Source organism: Arachis hypogaea, chromosome 18, assembly GCF_003086295.3.
Source record: "Arachis hypogaea cultivar Tifrunner chromosome 18, arahy.Tifrunner.gnm2.J5K5, whole genome shotgun sequence".
Classification (NCBI taxonomy): domain Eukaryota; kingdom Viridiplantae; phylum Streptophyta; class Magnoliopsida; order Fabales; family Fabaceae; genus Arachis; species Arachis hypogaea.
The window spans coordinates 21,940,513-21,962,954 of NC_092053.1; the positions used below are offsets into that span (position 1 = coordinate 21,940,513).

The following is a 22,442-nucleotide window of genomic DNA, read 5'->3' on the forward strand; positions in this document are numbered from 1 at the left end:
AATAAGTTAAATTTTACTACAATCTACCAAAATAGAGAATCAATAAAATTATTTTTTTCGCATATTTAATTTTATTAAAAAATTATAAAAATGTTACTTTTTTAAGTAGGACTCTAAATAAGAATTATTAGTCGATTTATGGTCAATTTAAATAGATTTATAAATATTTTTTTTAATTTATAAAAATTATAGCATTAATATTTAGTATAATTTTTAAAATTAAATTATAATTTTTTAAAAATTTATTTAAATATTTGTTTTTATAATAAAAATTTATTATTATTTTTTTAAATGAATATTTTTAATATTAAAAATTAAATATAAAATAATTTATTTATAAATTATAAATTATTTTTAATATAAATATTTATTATTTAAATTTTTTTAAGAAAAATTTAATTAAGTTATTTACTCTGGAATTTAGTAGATAAACTCTGATGCCTACGTGGCATGTGGCGCAAAAGCTTCATTGGATTTTTCTTGTGTGTATGTGTGTGTGAAGGAAAACAAATGAGTGTGAAACTAATGTCACATGAGTTCATCACATATCCTCTACAAGGTTCCAGGTTTCAATGTCTAATCCCAAGTTGAACACTTGAAGTTCCAATATAGTACTACTAGATTCATTTCCCTGTCCATAAATGTTGTTTGTTTCCCCCATGACTACACTCGTTCATTTCACGACCCAAGTTTCACACTTGAGGCCCAAGTGCTTCTTCCATGGTGGTGCCACCACATGCAAGAAGAGACCCACTTTCTCTTTCTCTCAGTTGGACTCAAAGTTTTGTTCTTTTCATCTGGGTAGCTACAACTTCAACAACAAGCACATAACTTGCAGAGAGAGGAGGGGATCCTTGTTACTGGGAGGGGCAGTGTTTCGAAATGGGATTTTGTTGGAAGAGAATAAGGGTTGCAAGAGGGTTGTTATAGTGAGGAACAATCAAGGGTTTGGCTTCAATGGTGGTGGTGGTGGTGGTGGAAGAGACGATGGAGCTAATGTTAGGATTTTGGGTAATCTTGCTTTGGCTATTGGATTAACTTATCTTTCAATGACTGGGCAGCTTGGCTGGATTTTGGATGCTATTGTTTCAATTTGGGTATTTTTTTTTTATTACTCTCTCTTGGTTTGGTTTAAACTTAATCGGATCATGTTTAACTTAATCATCTTATAATTGTCACAAAAGTATCAACAGTCCAAATTTATGTGGTATATTATATTACTTCTGGTTTTTGAGTAATTCATCTACTATGTGTTGAGTGATTTAGCACATGCTTAAGCTATTCTATTGATGGCAGGCTCCATTTTCTTAGGTCTGTGTTCAATAATTAATCGATATTTGTCCAAGGATTTTACTACCATCAAACAATGAAATAGGTTTATGCAGCCTTACCCTTGAATAGAGATTAGAGAGAACTGATTTTGTAGCTAGAACCAATGGATTAATGGTATTGAGAGTAATTTGTACTAGTGTAGCATCTAAACCGTTATTGAGAAAACCAATGGTTGCATATTAACTTCTTGAAAGTTGAAACTCTTTTTAGCACATGACCTTATGAGAAGAAAGTACTGTTGAACAAGGTTGAAGATTAATAGCGGATTAGAGAAGAGCTAAATTTTGGTGGTACTTAATCAATTGATTATATGACTTGAAGTTATCATATTCTAGCTGTTTGCAGAGGTAGTATCAGCTCTTGGTGATTGCTTTCACATCCATTTTTCACACTGTAAAATATCAGCATTATTCACTGCAATATATCAGAGAAATTAAAAATAGAAAAGACTATAAGTTGTAAATACTTTATGTAAATTAGTTTTTCTTGGAGAAGAACTTTGATAATTTTTCATTGGTGGTTCCTAGTGTCTTTCAATAAACTTACTCCTTAAAAATTAGCAAGTGTATTAGATCACTCGAGTGGTTTGATTTTCGGTTTTTCCCTTTTCTCCAGATCTTTGCTGTTCTCATACCGGTAGTAGGTATTGGTTTCTTCCTCTGGTGGGCTGGACGAGATATAATGCAAGGCGCTGTGAGGCTTCTTTTAAAATTCACTATCATCATTTTGCTTTTTAACTCGATATTTATTTTTTATGGTATATATTGCAGACTGGCAATTGCTTTGATATATTGCATTTACATGTATAAAGAAGTTATTTGTTCTTGGGAATTTGATTTTTATAGTATAAGAAATTCAACCATGCTACGTGTACACTAAAATCAGTCACCAAGATAAAATACATGTTGGAATACAAATACACATTAAAACTAAATTAAACCAGGCATATATTTATACACAAATACATTGGTGACTGATTTTAGTGTAAGAAATTTTGAAGTGACAGGTACAATACTATAGTTATAGACTGTTTATTTTTTTTATTTTTATTTAATATATACACACACACATCAGACCAGCATCTACATTATTTTGATCCCAATATTTTGTTGCCATCTTTTATGAGTGCTTGGAATATTGAGAATTTTTAATGCTAAGGTGATCTTACCTTTATTGATCTTTTTTCTTTTCGCTTTTCAATGCAGTGTCCAAATTGTGGAAATGATTTTCAGGTTTTCAAGTAAGATTTGCTCAATACATATTGCTAAGTGTGCTTATAGATTATTTGTTTTGTATTGATAGCACTAGCTACCTTCATTTAGTAATCTTTAATATGTTTCAGATCCTCTCTAAATGATGATTTGCAGTTGTGCCCTTTTTGTGGTCAACCTTTTTCTGGTAAGGGCCTAGTTTTTTAGTTGTTTGCTTGTTAGTCCTTAAGTCCTTGCCATTTGTCAGTATTGCACAGAATCATTTCTAGCTTCGGTTGCAAACTACATGATGCATCTTCTGTTACAAATTTTTTATCAATTCTATTAAGTATTAATGGACATTCATGATTTCTTATTCAAGGCATAAATTTGGGATTCTTTTTTTGCACTTAAGAGCATCAAAACCTATTGTTACCAATTAAAACTGTTAATGTTCTAGTTAGGGCCTAACCTAATTTGAAAGCGTGTTGTGCTTGATAGGTGATGACTGATGACTATGTTTTGTTGATACTATTTGCTATACTTTTTGCATGGATACATTATTATCACTTGCATGATAATGAAGCCTCATTCATAGGTGCTTTTCTGTAATTTTAGACATTCTAATTTACTCTCTCACCATTGGTTACATATCTATACATCTTTTCATAGATATCAGTCTGCACACTGTTAACTTATTTATATGATCAATGAAGTATTGGCTGTGATTTGTGTTTCTTCTCTATGATTCTGATTTTGAACTGCTGAGTTGGTTGCTAACAACTATTGATTTCTGCCTGCTTGAGTGAGATCTGATTTTTCTTTTCGTCTCGAATATAGTGCTAGTCCCATGGTGGTGGGGATGTGCGTGTCAAATGACATGAAAAAATATACATGTTTGAAAGACATGCAACCTTAAAATAGAATGATTCATTAACAGAAATAATGTTTTAAATTATCCCTTAATTTAGGAGAAAATGATGCCCTTCTCTTCATGATTAGCTACAATTTCATTTCAGTTTGGTACCTCAAAAGTAATGCCTTAGAATGCTTTATTATCATGTACAGTTTTTTGTTGAGTACCATTTTATTTTGAGCATCAAAATGTGCATATTTCTCGCTGTTGAAGAATTTACTTTGATATCAGTTGTTGGCAATGAGTTTGTGAAGGACTCCGTGAAGTTTTCAAACCAATCTACAACATTTGGACAAGCATTCAACAATTTCTCCGGTTCTAGAAATGGTAACCTTGAAAGTACAATTTATTGAATACAATGTAACTAACTCCAATGATCTATTCTTTTTACTATCCTTCAATCTTGATTTGATGACGTTATGTGTCATCGTTTATGTCATTGCAGAGAAAGATTCGAGTAGAGCGATTGATGTTGAAGCTGAAATCAAAGACGCAGATTGAGTATTCACATCACAACCATAACAAGTTGGTAAGTATTCACAGAAAAAGAGAAAACAACACTTGGATGTTATCTATGCTCAAAATCCACCTTTATAGGATCCAATTAGGATGAGGAATAGTTAATAATGACACAGATGTCTTAGTATTTGCTAAGAATTTTTGGTGCTGTTTCTTATCAACTTAGGTTGCAGCATTACAAGGTGGAATTGAAGTTGTCAAGGTAAAGATGTGGCTGCAGAATACATTTTCCTTTGTACTGGAAGACACAAGGAAAAAATGTTACAGATATATTGATAGACAGGACAGGAGTATGGTGAGAACATTGCAATTGTAATATAAGATTTTGACAGTGATGTTTCTCATGTCATACCTCTATATTATGTGCTTACTACAGAACATAGTTATTTTTGGTAGGGGAAGGTAGTTGCATTTTTTTTCATTGTTATGACATGTTACAAGTTACCAGTCTCAGCAATTTCTCAGTTATTTGTAAGTTGTAAAACATTGAAGTTATACATAATGGGTGTTTATGAATTTTGATTCTGGAAAAGAGAAAAGAAGGGAAGGGCTCTAACCTAAGTGTAAGGTACTATGCTTTTGTGGATGGGAATCCTGGAAATTTTTTAATGGGATTTTATTTTCATCCATTTCTGAGATTAAAAGCATATATGTTTGATTTTGGTTACACAAAAATAGCTTCCCTTTCTTCATTATAATAAAATAAGTTAAACATATTCTAGTGTTAATGCATATGTTTAGTTGTGTATCACAAATAATATCAAAGGTAGATCAATTTCAATTTACAAGAATTCGTCTCATATGTACCAGTATGTACCAAAGGGCATACAATACGGTTGACGAATATCATGTTATGAAAGAGTTTAATCAAAGTTAAAATTCAAATCCAGCAGCCAAGCTTCTAACCTACAAAATGCTAAAACCTTTGATGATAATTTGCATGGTAATAGAAATACCATAACGGTAAATAATTCTCTAAAAGGTGTTATTATTTATTCCCAAACCATTTTTATGTGTCATGTACATGTACAAGCCACCACAAATGCCCAAAACTGGCATGTCTCGTCACAAAGTAAATTAACACAATACCTATAACTAAATCTAAGTAGAGCAACTTATTAAGCAATTGGTATATCGTTTCTATGGAGTAACAACCTCAAGCCTTGTTTGGTGCTTCTCCAACTTTCTGCAGCAAGACATGACAAGATGAGTCCTAAGCAAGTTGGTATGATGCACAGAAAATCCGAAAATAAAATTTGTGAATGATATATGAATGGTAGAATATGCATTTAGCCTAATCATGCGTGTCACATTTAGCATATCTAACTGAAATTCGGAACCTCATGAACTAGGTTGGTAATTTCATGAATTGAAGAAAGAGAACCCAAACTTAGAAGCCATGCCAATTACAATTCAGTAATGATATATCTTCCCGAACATCTTCCTAAATATTCTCCTGATTTCTAAATAAAGAGTGAGAACATAAAAAGCACTCATTAGTTTCTTTGTTTATAAATTAGAAGGATAATAATTTCTCATCAAGTTTTTGTAGATTTAAATGTAACAAGCAAACATAGAAACTTTATCAAGTAAAATCATGAAAAGAAGATAAATTGCCCCGCAAATTCAGTGTGTAAGAAGCAGTCACAAAACTGAATTCGGACTTCCAATGAAGGTAAAATTATGTACCTCTTCTTTGTTGCCCTTGCCTCTAGTGAAGAACTTGTAAGTCCCATAGATGAATGCGCCCCACCCAGCCAACGAAACAAGCACAAACTGCAATGGCAGAAGATTCAGAAATACTTAAAATATTACCATACACAAATATCATGGAAACGAGACAATGAAGTCCCCCTTTGAATATTAGCTTGTGATCTTTTCTATCCCATGAGTAAACGGTAGTGTTTTAATACGAATGAGAGAAGTTCTTTTAGATTTCAATGTCAATATGAGTTGTATGCAGAGAGACCGATCTCGTCACATGCTAATTGGCTGATACACAACTTAGTGATATATCTTTCTTCCTCCTCCCCCTTCAAAGTGTGCAATGTGAAAGAGTTTGGCATGTCTCCACATATATGTAGTGTCAAGCATGTTTGACTTAGTGTTTATGCTTCAGCTCGAATTCAAAAAGCAGATCAAGAGTACACATGCAAGGAAGAAAAAATTCCAGTGGCATATTCTTGCAGATAACATGATTTGCCATCAAACACATGGTCAATCAGGAAAATCATTAACCAAGATATATTAGACAGATCCAAAAACACAGAAAGTTACTCACATGTTCTTCTTTCCACCTAGACGGACTCGTTGGGTCCTCCCAAATATTCACCTTTGGAGGCCCATGAGGATCTGCAATATATAAAGGTAATATAGGAAAGTGATTCATTATAAAATGGGGAGGATGTATTTCATTTCATCTGTCATTCCACTTGGATCAGAGGTTTATATTCAGTATCAACCCATTTCTAACACGTTATGACATTAAGCTCCATGGCTGAGAAAATATCAATATGAAAATCATGAATATGTGGACTCTTCTTGTTATAATAACATTAATACATCCCTGCTACATTAAGACACTTTCCCACAAGATATAGCATACAGTCATAGTTCCTTATTAGGGCCCCATCATGAATATAATTCAACAATCAACATAGTACAGAATTGGAAAAATCAAACACTGCTCATTTAGATTCATTTTATGTGTGTTTGTCAAAAGACAGGTACCAACTCTTAGTAATTAGTGCGAAGACACTATGCCATTGACAGAACTAAGATCAAGATGCAGCATTGCATGTCAACACAAAATTATAGATGCTATGATTGCTATCCATACACAAAGTACTTTATCTATCTATGTATCTATTCATTTATTTATTTTCATAGAAGGAATTCCCATTCCCTTATGCAGTGATTTATTTTCCGACATTATTATAAACCATCCAATAAAAATTGAGTCAGTTATACATAAAACATGTTTGGAAATTGGAATAATTGATTGGCACATAACCTAAAAGCCTACAATGCAAATCCTACGCAAGATTTCATACAAAAACTAAAACTTTTCAGCAACAAACATAAATAAATACATAAGAGCAAATTCTTCAACATGCAATAGAACAATAGATTTGTAACCACGAGACAAGAGAAAATTGTTCAAGAAAAGGAAATAGTTACCGCCGCCGCCAGCCATGCCACGGCGGTGAAGGAGAGAATGGGGTTTGATAGAGGAAAGGCGAGTCATGTTGGAGGCTTGTCGAGCCGCCGCAGCAGTCCACGCCGCCATGCTTCACCACCGATCGAATATTCGCTTCTTCAGACACTGAGAGAGAGAGAGAGAGAGACAGAGTCTACTAGATACAAGAAGGTGCCACCGTTAAGAAATTCTATTATAAAAATAAGGGAAAGGGAAAAAGAAAAAGAAAAGCTAAATGACCTGAAAATTTTAAGGGCAAAGGACTTTTATTTTAGGCTTATTGAATATTTGCTTTCTTCAATTTTTAAGATGTTAGTCATATTTTTGTGAGTTAAGTTTTACATTCGTCCCTAAAATTATATTGAAGATTTATAGTAGTCTCTGAAATTAATAGTTATTTATATTTGTCTCTAAAATTATATTCCAAAATCAAATTCGTCCTTTCGATACATTTTATCTATCTAGCGCCACTACAAAATTAATCTAGACTCCTTCTTGACATGCTGGCCAGCTAACTGCTAACAGACGTAGACTAGTAAATTTTTACGGTAGAATTTAATCTCTAAATCAAAATTAAAAATTCTAATTCCCAAATTTGATTACCATTCTTGCAGTATCCTCTCTTTTTTCTCTTTTTTTTCTCCATCTTCAAATTAGACTAAATGAGATATATAGAAAGTTGTTCAAAAATACATACTATAAATAATAAAATATACAATATTTAAAGACAAGCTCTTCAAAGGAGAAAAAATCAAATATAGACTAGTTGAAAAGTTCCAAAGCTTACCTTTTTCCTGTAATTATGTAACTTTATCATCAATTATAGAGTGCTTTACTTTAAGAATTTTTCTTTCAAAACTCAACTCCTTCTAAAGACATCTATAACATTAACATAATTAAATAGATTTAGAAATCAGTATCAATGTTAAACAACTGTCAATACCCAAAGACTATCTAACTAAAAGTTAGTGATTATAACAATTTAAAAAAAAAATATATGATAAGATTAAGATCAACAAAAATAAAATAACAAAGACTTTCTCTCAAGATACCCATACTAAGAAAAAATAAACAAAAGTGATCAAAATATTTATGCATCTAAAAGTAATAAAAAGATTTTAATAGATGTTCAAAACAGGGGTACAAAACGTTGGTAGTCAACCAAGTTGGGTTGGTAGTCAACCAAGTTGGGTTGGTCTAGTGGTTAGCTCACTAGTCCGCTTAAGTAAGTGTCGGGGGTTCGAATCCCGCCTTGTGCATGCAGCAACCCATTGGCCAGCGGCAAACCCTTAAATGGAGCTCAGTACCGCGACGGATTAGTCTTTGACCTGTCGGGTTGGGGGATACCGTGGGAAACCAAAAAAAAAAAAAAAAAAAAAAAAAACGTTAGTTCAGCCACTTATTTAACTTGGTCCAAAACATTTAGTAGTTAATACTCATTCAGCATTGTTTTCCAGTGATAAGAATGACTCGGGGGATAAAAATGATATATATATGAATTCAAGCAAAACACACTATTTAGTTGATTAAATTCTAATACAACATTCTAATTCTAATTCTAAATCAGTTACCCTTGCAGCCACATCATCTTCAAGAATTGGACTAATCAACTTCATTTAGCTTTATATTTCAGTCCAACTAACAACTTAAAAAAATTTATAAACCAAAAGAGGGTATAAGATCTTAGGATATTTGGCTCTTATCAGCTTTCATACACAATATTAGTACTCAAATCAAAATATTAGTACTCAAATAAAAATTCTTGTGGTAATTAGCAGTAGGTCTAATTTTAATGTACAAATTTAAACATTTTATCAATGCTAGCTACAAAGATTATAATTCTATAGATAATATTTTGTGGTGGAAAGTGATCTAAATTTAAATACACATCTACTTTAAAGTTTCATTGCACTGTCCTTCAAATTAACACATTTCCATTGTTTCTATCATGCTGGTCTGAAGCTTGTGAAGCCTAAATGAAGGAAAAATGAGTTTTAGACAAATAAGCAATACAAATAAAAACACTACCAACAATCGGTCATCTAGTTATTTTTAAATCAAATTGGGGGATTAGGATTTTCAACTTTGATTTAGGGACCAAATTGCACATAAAAGTTTACTAATCCACGTTAGCTAGCTGTTACCTAACCAGCGTGACACGAAAGAGTCCAGATCAGTTTTCCAGTGACGTCAGATGGACCGAATGTGCCGAAAAAATGAATCTGAATCTCGGAGTACAACTTCAGGGATGAATATAGGTAACTATTAATTTCAGGGACTATTATTAGTCTTGAGTGTAACTTCAGGGACCACTTTTAGGCTTAATTCTATTTGGACTAATTCATCCACCATGTGAATTCTTTAGATACTTTATGGTCTAATAGATGCATCTCCGAGATGGTCACATATATACTTATTGTCTTCCTGTCGTTTGCAAGATTACATGCTCAAATTATATAATTAAAAGCACATTTTCTAGAAAATCCAATCAAAGCAATTCGCCTTAATAATGTTGGTGAATTCACTTCCCAAACTTTTGATGCTTATTGTATGGCTAATGGAATAAGTGTTGAACATCTAGTAACTCATGTTCACACACAAAATGGGTTAACAGAATCACTTATTAAACGCATTCAATTAATTGCTAAACCCTTACTAGCGATACATGAAGCAAGTCACGAGTGTTTTTTGTTGAGGAATTTAATCCAATATATTCTGTTATCATGTGGATTGACTGACCATAAAATAGTTCTTTTGAAGATAATAAAACATGTATTGCTCAACTTAAAGGTGGAAACATCAAAAGTGATAAAGCAAAACATATTTCTCCCAAATTCTTCTTCACTCGTGGCCTTCAAAATAATGGACTATTGATGTCTAATAGATCAGCTCGAGTAATAATTTAGTAGATTTATTTACAAAGTCACTTCTAAAATCATCCTTTGAAAAATTCGTACATCAGATTGGGATACGCCAATTTTAAGATATTAAATAATGTCGACAACAAGAGAAGGCTGCACTTTTTTTTTCTTGGTCGAGTTTTTTTTTGTCCCTATTAGGTTTTTTTTCTGACAAAGTTTTTAACGAGGCAGTTCTCATCACCAAGGATATTGTACTCTTTTTTCTTCACTAAAATTTTTTTATTGAGATTTTCTTTAATAAAATTTTAACGAAGCATATTTTTAATGAACATTTAAGGAAAAGTGTTGCAATATGAATGCCTATCAATTAAACATCCATGAATTATTCTTCCAATCAAAACTATTTGGGCAGTTCAAACTTTGAACGGTGGACGATGCAAAATTTTTAAAGTTAGACTGAACATTAATGAAGTTAGGAAAAGAGAAGGTTTCAAGGTGTATAAATAGAGCAACATAACACGAGACACAGAAAAAAAAAAACACAGTAAAATATTACATACACTTTTACTTACATAAATAATATATGTCTATAAAAGAGTAAATATAATATTAATGTATTATTTCAGTTATATAGAGATACTTATACTAGAGAATATTAATATTAAAATTCTCTACTTACACTTTTCTATTTTATATTTATTTTTTTATTTATTTTACAACAATTTTTTAATTTATTTTAAATAAATTATACTAATTTTGTTAGGATTTTTTTTTTCAAAAATACATTATGCTATTTTTTTCTTTGTTTTAAAATTGCAATTTAACAAAATTAAAAATATAAAATAATCATTTTGCCTCTAATTATTTATGCGATTGCAGTGTAAAATTTTGTGTGTTGTGCTCCAATTATATTCATTCATTTATTTTATATATTATTGCTATCTTTTTAGAAATATCAGATAATTAATATTTTTCATATTTAGTTTACGTCGATATTAAATAATTTCACTTTTTAACAAAAAATAATAAGATTTAGCATATTTTAATGCGAAATACGTATGAGAATTAAATTCATATATTCTTTCTAATTCTGGTTCATTTTATTTCATTCCCAGATTAACGGAATTTTTTTAAATAAATAAAAAAAATTATTTAAGAATATAGGTAATTTATAACATTTTTATAGATTTACACTCTATTACTTGTCTTGTCTACAGTGTAAACGAAATAATACTGTATATATTTTATTTACACTGTAAACAAGATAAGATATGATATCACATGTACGTATTACATTTGCACACGTGATGTGTAACATGCATGTTTATCTCGTTTACAGTATAAACGAGATATACACAATGTTATTTCGTTTACACTGTAAACGAGACAAGTTATAACCACGCCTATATATTGAACTTGTTTACAGCATGACTTGAAGTCACTTTTGAACCATTTCTACTTATTTTCTCTCACCGCTAGATATTTCTATTCATATTATCGAGGTACTCGGAGATTACGGTGCACGCAGATGCACAAGATGAGGACATCAATCGCTTGAACGCGACGTGGCATATCACTGACGCAATCGACTTCCAGGTTAATGTTATTTTTTTTATGTCTAAGTTAAATAAGCATATAGTTATAGTAATGATTACGGTACTTTCATAGATGTAGTATCTGTTAAGTGGTTGAATGTATTGTTAGTAAGTGTTAATTGACAGGTATGATTTAATTTATTAGTTAAATTAATTTATTAAGTAAATATTTATTGTATTTTGTTATTTCTTTAATTTGATTTATATACTTTTAATTTTAATTTTGATTATGATAAATAACTTTTTTTAACTGTTATTCAATGTTTTAATGGGACTTACAATTGTTCGATATGTTTTTTTGACGTTTGATTTTTAAAGGTTAATTATGATGTTCCCAATGAAGTTATAAAATGTGAAATATTTGTTCAGTATATTTTTTTATCTTTTTATTTTAACATTTAAAAGTTTACTTTTAAAATAGATTTCTTATTCCATTTTTTTATTTTTTTTATCAGAAGTATTGCTTGCCTACTTCTCCCTAGACGAGTGAGTCACACGCTTGCACCATTGAACGCCATTATCGAGGTTGGTTTGGCGACACGGTGCAGCTCAGGACTTCGTGTTTGACAATTCCCTGATAACTGCATTCGTGGAGTGCTGGCGTCCAGAGACCCACATTTTTCGCCTGTCATGGGGTGAGTGCACCATCACCCTGTAGGATGTTGCATATCACCTTGGGTTACACATGTATGGGGAGCCATTGGGTAGGTGCTTTCATGATTTTCAGATATAGTACGTGCACTTGACCTGGGAGTGGATAGAGGAGCTCCTTGGTGTCAGACCCCCTCATGCTCAGTAGTAGAGTGCGCATCAAGCTGACATGGCTTTGGGATCGATTCCGGCATATTCTCGATATCACTTATTCAGCTACCCTCCGACAATACATGAGGTGTTACATACTGTTGCTAATTGGGGGTTACCTGATAACTGATAAGTCAAACAATCAGGTCCATATCCGGTGGCTGCCACTATTGGATGACTTCCAGAAGTGCCACGGTCTGTCTTGGGGATCCGCTGTGCTTGCATAGACGTACCACTCCTATGTTCTGCAGCACATCGAGATACCACAGACATTGCTGGATATATTTCGCTTGTAGTCTCTTGGATATACCATAGGTTTTCTCAGTGGTTTCCACCTGAGAGACAGGTTCTAACGTATCCCATGGCTGTGAGGTAACTATTACTACTTATGGTTTTTTCTTCTTTATATATGTAATTGAAGATCCTATTGCATAAATTGATACACTATTATTGTTGCATATGTCCACAGATTAATAGGTATGACCTAGTAGAGTATGGACCAGCACGAACAGAGAGTCCTCTGATTGTGTCTATTGTTGGACCGATTATAGTTAAATGGGGTAAGCAATAGCCTTTTATTTAGTTACAACTAAATAAATTAGATATTTGGTGTAATTAACTATTACTGATGATTATATTACACCTTATGTTGTAGTTCCTGTGGACACCATACGACGACCTTACACTGCAAGCCCTGTGCCCGGACTGGCTGAGAGAGGAGGCAGAGCAGGGGACATGGATGACTGTTGTTCTCTTCGTCTATTTCAACACGTTAATCGGGTAAAACATAGTTCGGTGGCGAGCAGACAGTGCCTGGGGCCCCGGTCAATGTTAACAGGTTCCTGACTACCACAGGATAGGGCGAGGACGTGTGATGGCCTACTCGTCATCAGCAGTGGTATGATGGCTACATGGCTTGATTTCAAGATGGCCATCGGATATCTATTTAGCCATTCACAGACTACCGGCCTACGCAGGAGTATTGGGCTTGGTTCTGGCAGGCTTGCCGCGTTAGACATCTATCTGGCTAGGAAATGCTTGATGATCCCAAACTGTTAGAACTACCAGATGACGTCCAGCCCACTGTCAGCCAGCCTAGGGACGTTCTTCACATTGCCCGAGACATCCCTGATCGTTGTCGGCGTGCCAGGGAGGTTCGAGTAGACACCCAGAGGCCGACCAGGATAGAGAAGGGTGCCAGGGAGTGTGGAGGAGCTGTAGAGCCCCGAAGGGAGAAGGTCAGGCCTCGCAGGGAGAAGTTGGATATGGAGTCTAAGGAGGAGGCTGAGTATCACCGACAAGATGAGCACGGTGATATACTAGCCGACTACGACAAGTCACCACTTCCACCCCCACCTTCACCACCACCACCACCGGGGTCACAATCACAGGCAGTTCGAGATGATTGGGATGCTTCCCCACCTAGCTGGTGGATCTCGGGGAGTCGAGCAGTCGTCAGGAGGCCTCCAAGGTCAAAGAGATACAGTTTGAGGAGGCATTCCAAATTCATACCATTGACCAGCAGAAAATGTAGTGTATCGCAGAGCAGTTCTGCACGGGCAGAGAGCATAGTCTCAGACAGAGTCATCATCATTCGTCTACTCCCGTATCTACCTCAGCTTGGGTATCGTACTTGTCACCAAAGCCTAGCACCTCATACATCATAGATGTTCGATTGTCTGCCCTGGTGCCCAGTATGCGACACCCCCATCGGTGGACTACAGGCGGTTGATGACAGCATCCCAGCCGATGCCTGCACCACCATGTTATCCACTTGGACAGCCTCAATATCAGACCCAATCATATTTTCATGTGTAGTACTACGGCACTTACCTTGCCCTATATCATCCACTGCCACCACCATCTCCACCACACTCATGGGATCTTCCACCGCATGCACAGCCTCCTCTGGACCCACAACCTAGTAGACCCCCTCGGTAGGCTTAGCCTCTGCCCTGTGGCACCAGACATCGCTTGCATTACCCGCTTGATCAGCACCGATGATGTTCTTATCTTGCTTGTATTATTCAGTCAGTATTTTGTACTTTATTTATGTTTGTATGCATGTTTTATGTAACTTGTATTATCTATGTTATTTAGTTTGTATGTCCAGACTTTATTTGACTTGTTGGAATTTAAATTTTATCTACATTCATCTATTAGTTTATAAAGTCATTTCAAGTTTACATTCACAAAGTAACTCGAATAGTAAGGATGATGTTGCATTCAAGTACATTTAAATAAACTAAACAAAGAACAATCGCAAATGACACCCAACAAATGTAGGAAACTAACATTGCACACGATATATGGCAACATATACGACACTACTAAGTTTCGTCTGTGGGTTGATTGGGACAGCCTCTCCGGGTATGCCCCGTTTGCCTGCATAACCCACACTGTTTCTCTTGGCTCTCTCCCTCATCCATCTCATTACGAAACCTTATGGAAACTGCCGGTTGCTTTCCTGCACATGATTGGATTAGGACGCAATCGTGTCCCGTACCACTTTGGCCATAGCTTCTTATCTGATATCAGCGAAAACTCTACATCATACACCTTAAACACAGCCTCTTGCTTGTACTCTAGATGAACATATATCCCCCACTCGACGCTTGCAGTGGCACAAGTGGCCAGTGCATGACGACATGGAAAATGGAGTGACTGAAAAATGCCACAGTCATACGTGCCCACCGTCAACCGAACACAGAATGAACCTTGAGATCAATCCTCGAAAGGCTCTAACTACTCCACCACAAACACTGAGGCCCTTCTATCACAATGCATAACACGCATTTTCAAGATTCTCTCCCTGTTCTTCTCAACAGTAGCTACCAGCCATTGGAAAAATTGATTCCCGGCTGCCAGCTGTTCTTGTGCCTCCCTACCCTTTCTGACGAACAACTTCTGTAGCCTCTCATAAGTGCATCGCATGATGGCTGAAATTGATAAATAATGCGTACCCTGAAGTACTGCATTCATGCACTTGGAGAGGTTCATTGTCATGTATCCAAACCAGCGACCGCCATCACAGTGTTGTAACCATATTTCCTTGTTAAATCTATCAGCCCAGTCTGCCATCCACATGAAAAACATCTTAAGGAATCCATGTACCATTTGTACCCAACCTTGCTTGGGATATAAGAAGTATTTATGAGATATTGCTTGCCTTCGACAAATTTGAAATGAGACATGAAGTTCGCAGCCATGTGCCTGACACAATAAGCATGGAACACTCTAGGAGGGTGCTAACCACTATCATCGGCTCTCAATGGAGCCTTAATCGTGTGGGATCTATCAGATACAATCAACAGGTCTTCTTGTGGGATCACATATTGTCTCAAGTTAGTAAGGAAGAACAACCAGGAGTCGTAGTCTCAAACTCAACAATTGCAAACGTTGCAGGAAGGATATTATTGTTACCGTCTTGTGCCACTCACATAAGCAACACACCACCATATTTGCCATACAGATGTGTGCCATCAATGGAGACAAAGGGCTTGCAATGCTTGAAAGTCTCCACATAGGCAGAAAAGGTCCAGAATACCTTATCGAATTGGCTGCAGTCGCAGACCAACAAGTACCCATCATAGCACGGTACAGACATGAAATCATATATTGTTCTGGGCCAACAACTTTGCAATGCTTGCAGCAACTTCGGCACCTTATTGTATGACTCCTCCCAATCACCGTATATCTGCACAATTGCCTTTTACTTCACCATCCAAATATTTTTGTATGAGATTTTGAAGTGATAGCTTTGCCTAACTGCACATTATAGAATAGGGATACTAACTCATGGATTGGACTATATCATGGCAGCATGACACTACAAATGATGTTGTTGTCCAATTGTCGATGTCTTGAGACATGGTAGGGGCTAATTAGGTATGCGTACCTCCAAACCTATGCACTTTCCTAACGAAATAAAATATACATGGTAGGCATTTATAACCAATATAATCATGATAAATAAGAATATACAACACAATTAAACTTGACCTCTGTAACACCCTCACTATCAGAATGTCACGCTTCTGGCTGTGCCACTCTGATAGTAAGAAGTATTACGACGACTTCATATACTTAATAATAAAATAGGAGCCTTTGACTCGAAACTGTATCGCTGTTTTCTTTGAAAAGCCATAAAAATACTCTATCTTGAAAACAAACAAGCATATATATATATATATATATATACAAAAGTTCTTACATAAGAAGCTTATGAATATAATATACATACAAATCATACAATTCCTATCCCTCTTATATAAGATAATATTGATGGCGAGGGATAAACAAATAATAACTAAAACAACAATATCGAATAAGTAAAACGCAATAAAACTCTTCGTGAGCCTCGTCATCCGTCTCTTGAAAAGATAAAGCTGTAGGGGGTGAGAATCTAACCACACGGTCTCACCACGGAGTTTCAGAATTGTCATAAGAAGATATTTAATAAGAAAATTATTTTCAAGCTCAGTAATTATCGTTGTCTTATGAATCCTTTGAAAATCGATGGTTTAACCATAAAAAGTTCAAAACCTCTTGAAAAGAAATCAGTTAATTATCCAAAAATCCAAACTCTCTTTTCAAATAAAAGAATCTTAAAAGTTTTCTAACAGTATCAATGACCAACCTGTTCCAAACATAGGTTCATTAAGTCTATGCTGAACCAGCTTGATATTTCATACTTCACTAAACCACAACACAAACCAATCTTGACCTCCGGCCCATGACATAATCAATCACGGCTTCAGGCCCAAATAGCTTAATCAACATCCAATTCACCACAACCCAACCAATTTCAGTCACAAACACAAGTAATGAGATTCAAACACAATCAAGAGCAGTTATGTCAAGTATAGCAATTAGTAATTAAACAGAATTATTTACATAGGCAAATCAATTACAATATCACACCCAACTAATGTCGCATAGATGCATATGATGAATGTATGCCCTACGGCTAATGAGCTCATCTGTCGGTTATACAACCAATCCGACGTGTCCTGGTAGCTAACCATTGGACAGTCCCTCTGTATGCGCATCTCCAAGCTCAATATTATCCATGGGAAAAATCCCAAGCTCATCCACGGGGAGAGACAAAGCCCCAAACTCAAATTCATATATATATGCATGTCCATGGGGGAGCCCGGGGAGTTAAAGTTCCCGATCACATCTTATGTACAAAGGGTCAATAATTTGTCTCAATTTTGCAAGTCTCATTTACTTTTAATTCATTATCATCATCAGTTCATATCTCATTTCTAAATTCATTCAAAAATCAAACTTTAAAATCAATCCTCATCATCCTTCATTCAAAATTCAATCATCATCACCCATCCTCCCATTCTATTCATCAACAATCCCAATTCAAAACATAATTCATTCCTTTCTAAGTAAATCAAACTCAAAACGTAATCATTTTCTTAATAACTCAAAATCAAACCATATAACCCATAAATCCAAGTCTTTTTAAATAACCATCCAAAAAAAATCTCTAATTTTTATAAAATTTCGACAGCATCCCCTCTAAAACTCAGACTCTGCCATCCTTCTCAAGTCCCATCCAAACATTCTTCAAACTCTTTTAAATTGTTTCCAAAATCAAACCAATTCTAATATATCAAATCATTTTCAATTCTCAAAAATCATTCCCGATAAATCAACCATCCAAATCCAATGTCTCAAATCCTTTTCAATAAATCAAACTCATTTCCAATATCAAAACATTTCCAAATCTCAAGTAAATCAATTTCGGCAACCGCCACTTTAACAAAATTCAATCAATAACCCAAATTATTCAATCTCCTCAAACAATCAATAATTCAACCACACAAATAATTACAATAGTCTAAAACAACTCAAACCAATTCATAAGACTTACAAAATCACAAAAATATACATTTCGCATTAATATCGAGTTATAACAATTCTCAAAAATAAAATGGGTTTAAGGAAAGCGCCCCTACCTCAATTAATCGTGACTCGCATAACTAAACGCATTGAATTCCTTTTTCCCTTGGCCCATCACAGCGGCAGCCACAACCGCAGTTCCAAACCACTTTGCAGCAACCACAGTGGTGCACGAAATTGTGATCATGAACAATGGCGCCAAAGGACTTGGAGCTCTCAAACGTGAATCACACTTTGTCACAATTCCGCACAACTAACCAGCAAGTGCACTGGGTCGTCCAAGTAATAAACCTTACGTGAGTAAAGGTCGATCCCACGGAGACTGTCAGCTTGAAGCAAGCTATGGTCACCTTGTAAATCTCAGTCAGGCAAATTCAGATGGTGATGGAGAATTGATAATTAAAAGATAAATAAAACATAAAATAAAGATAGAGATACTTATGTAATTCTTTGGTTGGAATTTCAGATAAGCGTATGAAGATGCTTTGTTCCTCCTGAACCTCTGCTTTCCTATTACCTTCTTCCAATCATTCATACTCCTTTCCATGGCAAGCTTTATGTTGGGCATCACCGTTGTCAATGGCTACTTCCTATCCTCTCAGTGAAAACGTTCCAAATGCGCTGTCACCGCACGGCTAATCATCTGTCGGTTCTTGATCATGCTGGAATAGGATCCATTGATCCTTTTGCGTCTGTCACACGCCCAACAATCGCGAGTTTGAAGCTCATCACAGTCATTCCTTCCCAGATCCTACTCAGAATACCACAGACAAGGTTTAGACGTTCTAGATCTCAGGAATGGCCGCCAATAATTCTAGCCTATACCACGAAGGTTCCAATCTGAGATTAGAAACCCAAGAAATATACATTCAAGCTTGTTTGCATGTAGAACGGAAGTGGTTGTCAATCACTCATTCATAGGTGAGAATGGTGATGAGTGTCACATAATAATCACATTCATCATGTTCTTGGGTGCGAATGAATATCTTGGAGAAGAAATAGACTTGAGTTGAATAGAAAAACAATAGTACTTTTTATTAATTCATGAAGAACAACAGAGCTCCACACCTTAATCTATGGTGTGTAGAAACTCTGGTGCACGAAATTGTGATCTCTGGTAATGGCTCCAAAGGCTTGGTGCTCTAATCTCAATTCATAATTTGTCACAACTTCGATACAACTAACCAGCAAGTGCACTGGGTCGTCCAAGTAATAAAACCTTACGTGAGTAAGGGTCGATCCCACGGAGATTGTTGGTATGAAGCAAGCTATGGTCACCTTGTAAATCTCAGTCAGGCGGATATAAAATAGTAATATGGTTTTCAAAAATAATTAATAAGATAGGGATAGAAATACTTATGTAAATCACTGGTGAGAATTTCAGATAAGTGAATAGAGATACTTTCGTTCCTCTGAACCTCTGCTTTCCTGCTATCTTCATCCAATCAGTCTTACTCCTTTCCATGGCTGGCTTTATGTAATGCATCACCATTGTCAGTGGCTACTTTCGGTCTTCTCTTGGGAAAATGATCCAAATGCCCTGTCACGACACGGCTAATTGTCTGGAGGCATCACCCTTGTCAATGGCTTACATCCTATCCTCTCAGTGAAAATGGTCAACGCACCCTGTCACGGCACGGCTATTCATCTGTCGGTTCTCAATCATGCTGGAATAGGATTTACTATCCTTTTGCGTTCTGTCACTACGCCCAGAAATCGCGAGTTTGAAGCTCGTCACAGTCATTCAATCATTGAATCCTACTCGGAATACCACAGACAAGGTTTAGACTTTCCGGATTCTCTTGAATGCCGCCATCATTCTAGCTTACACCACGAAGATTCTGATTAAGAGATCTAAGAGATACTCATTCAGTCGAAGGTAGAACGGAAATGGTTGTCAGGCACACGTTCATAGGGAATGATGATGATTGTCACGTTCATCACATTCAGGTTGAAGTGCGAATGAATATCTTAGAATTGAAGTAAGATGAATTGAATAGAAAACAGTAGTACTTTGCATTAATCTTTGAGGAACAATAGAGCTCCACACCTTAATCTATGGAGTGTAGAAACTCTACCGTTAAAAATACATAAGTGAAAGGTCCAGGCATAGCCGAGAGGCCAGCCCCTCTGATCTAAGAACTAGGCGTCCAAAGATGTCTAATACAATAGTAAAAAGTCCTATTTATAATAAACTAGCTACTAGGATTTACAGAAGTAATTAATTGATGCATAAATCCACTTCCGGGTCCCACTTGGTGTGTGCTTAGGCTGAGCTTGAGTGTTGCACGTGTAGAGGTCCTTCTTGGAGTTGAACGCCAGCATTTGTGCCAGTTTGGGCATTCAAATCTGGTTTTGGATCCTTTTCTGGCGCTGGACGCCAGAATTGGGCAGATAGCTGGCGTTGAACACCAGTTTGCGTCGTCTATTATTTGCCAAAGTATGGACTATTATATATTTCTGGAAAGCCCTGGATGTCTACTTTCCAACGCATCTGGAAGTGCGCCATTTTGAGTTTTGTAGCTCCAGAAAATCCATTTTGAGTGCAGGGAGGTCAGAATCCAATAGCATCAGCAGTCCTTCTTCAACCTCTGAATCTGATTTCTGCTCAAGTCCCTCAATTTCAGCCAGAAAATACCTGAAATCACAGAAAAACACACAAACTCATAGTAAAGTCCAGAAATGTGAATTTAACATAAAAACTAATGAAAACATCCCTAAAAGTAACTAGATCCTTCTAAAAACATACTAAAAATAATGCCAAAAAGCGTATAAATTATCCGCTCATCACAACACCAAACTTAAATTGTTGCTTGTCCCCAAGCAACTGAAAATAAAATAGGATAAAAAGAAGAGAATATACTACAAATTCTAAACTATCAATGAAACATAGCTCTAATCAGATGAGCGGGACTTATAGCTTTTTGCCTCTTGAATAGTTTTGGCATCTCACTTTATCCATTGAGGTTCAGAATGATTGGCTTCTATAGGAACTCAGAGTTCAGATAGTGTTATTGATTCTCCTAGTTCAGTATGATGATTCTTGAACACAGCTTCTTTATGAGTCTTGGCCGTGGCCCTAAGCACTTTGTCTTCCAGTATTACCACCGGATACATAAATGCCACAGACACATAATTGGGTGAACCTTTTCAGATTGTGACTCAGCTTTGCTAAAGTCCCCAATTAGAGGTGTCCAGGGTTCTTAAGCACACTCTTTTTTTTGCTTTGAACCTTGACTTTAACCACTCAGTCTCAAGTTTTCACTTGACACCTACACGCCACAAGCACATGGTTGGGGACAGCTTGGTTTAGCCGCTTAGACCAGGATTTTCTTCCTTTAGGCCCTCCTATCCCCTGATGCTCAAAGCCTTGGGATCCTTTTTATTTGCCCTTGCCTTTTGGTTTTAAGGGTTATTGGCTTTTTGCTCTTGCCTCTTGGTTTTAAGAGCTTTGGCTTTTTCTGCTTGCCTTTTCTTTTTCTTTCTATTTTTTTTGCCTATTTTTTTTTCTGCAAGCTTTGTTCTTTGCTGCTTTTTCTTGCTTCAAGAATTATTTTTATGATTTTTCAGATCATCAAATAACATGTTTTCTTGTCATCATTCTTTCAAGAGCCAACATATTTAACATTCTTAAACAACAACTTCAAAAGACATATGCACTGTTCAAGCATTCATTCAGAAACAAGAAGCATTGTCACCACATCAATATAATTAAACTAAGTTCAAGGATAAATTCGAAACTCATGTACTTCTTGTTCTTTTGAATTAAAACAGTTTTTATTTAAGAGAGGTGATGGATTCATAGGACATTCATATCTTTAAGACAAAGTTACTAACTACTAATGATCATGTAATGAAGACACAAACATAGATAAGCACATAACATAGAAAACGAAAAACAGAAGAAATAAGAACAAGGAATGAATCCACCTTAGTGATGGTGGCGTTTCCTTCTTAAGGAACCAATGATGTCCTTGAGCTCTTCTATGTCTCTTCCTTGTCTTTGTTGCTCCTAAAAGTTCTGTGGAGGAAAATGCATTTGGGGCATCTCCAGGATCTTGGTGATGAGCTTCTTCATGTGCCTGTTGAGATCCATGAATGTGCTCTTTT

At 35.6% G+C, this 22,442-nt stretch overlaps 2 protein-coding genes across 4 annotated transcripts; one reads left to right on the forward strand and one right to left on the reverse strand.

The window, feature by feature from the left end:
* The first annotated feature begins 453 nt into the window (after nucleotides 1-453).
* On the forward strand, nucleotides 454-4,473 carry LOC112770896 (uncharacterized). 2 transcript variants are annotated; one of them, XM_025815369.3, is made up of 7 exons: nucleotides 454-1,097; nucleotides 1,948-2,025; nucleotides 2,538-2,572; nucleotides 2,675-2,730; nucleotides 3,670-3,765; nucleotides 3,884-3,967; nucleotides 4,124-4,473. In XM_025815369.3, the coding sequence occupies exons 1-6, from the start codon at nucleotides 642-644 to the stop codon at nucleotides 3,937-3,939; spliced, it is 777 nt and encodes a 258-aa protein (XP_025671154.1). In that variant the 5' UTR covers nucleotides 454-641; the 3' UTR covers nucleotides 3,940-3,967; nucleotides 4,124-4,473. The 2 variants fall into 2 exon arrangements, with proteins under 2 accessions (XP_025671154.1, XP_025671155.1); XM_025815370.3 differs by having other exon boundaries at nucleotides 4,131-4,473.
* On the reverse strand, nucleotides 3,412-7,452 carry LOC112770897 (uncharacterized). Of its 2 annotated transcripts, none has more exons than XM_029295053.2 (4): nucleotides 7,138-7,396; nucleotides 6,239-6,309; nucleotides 5,647-5,733; nucleotides 3,412-3,916 (listed from the first exon to the last, which is right to left on the reverse strand). In XM_029295053.2, exons 1-4 carry the CDS (start codon nucleotides 7,244-7,246, stop codon nucleotides 3,875-3,877), a joined length of 309 nt encoding a protein of 102 aa, XP_029150886.1. In that variant the 5' UTR covers nucleotides 7,247-7,396; the 3' UTR covers nucleotides 3,412-3,874. The 2 variants fall into 2 exon arrangements, with proteins under 2 accessions (XP_029150886.1, XP_025671158.1); XM_025815373.3 differs by lacking the exon at nucleotides 3,412-3,916 and adding an exon at nucleotides 4,929-5,143 and having other exon boundaries at nucleotides 7,138-7,452.
* Nucleotides 7,453-22,442: the final 14,990 nt, after the last annotated feature.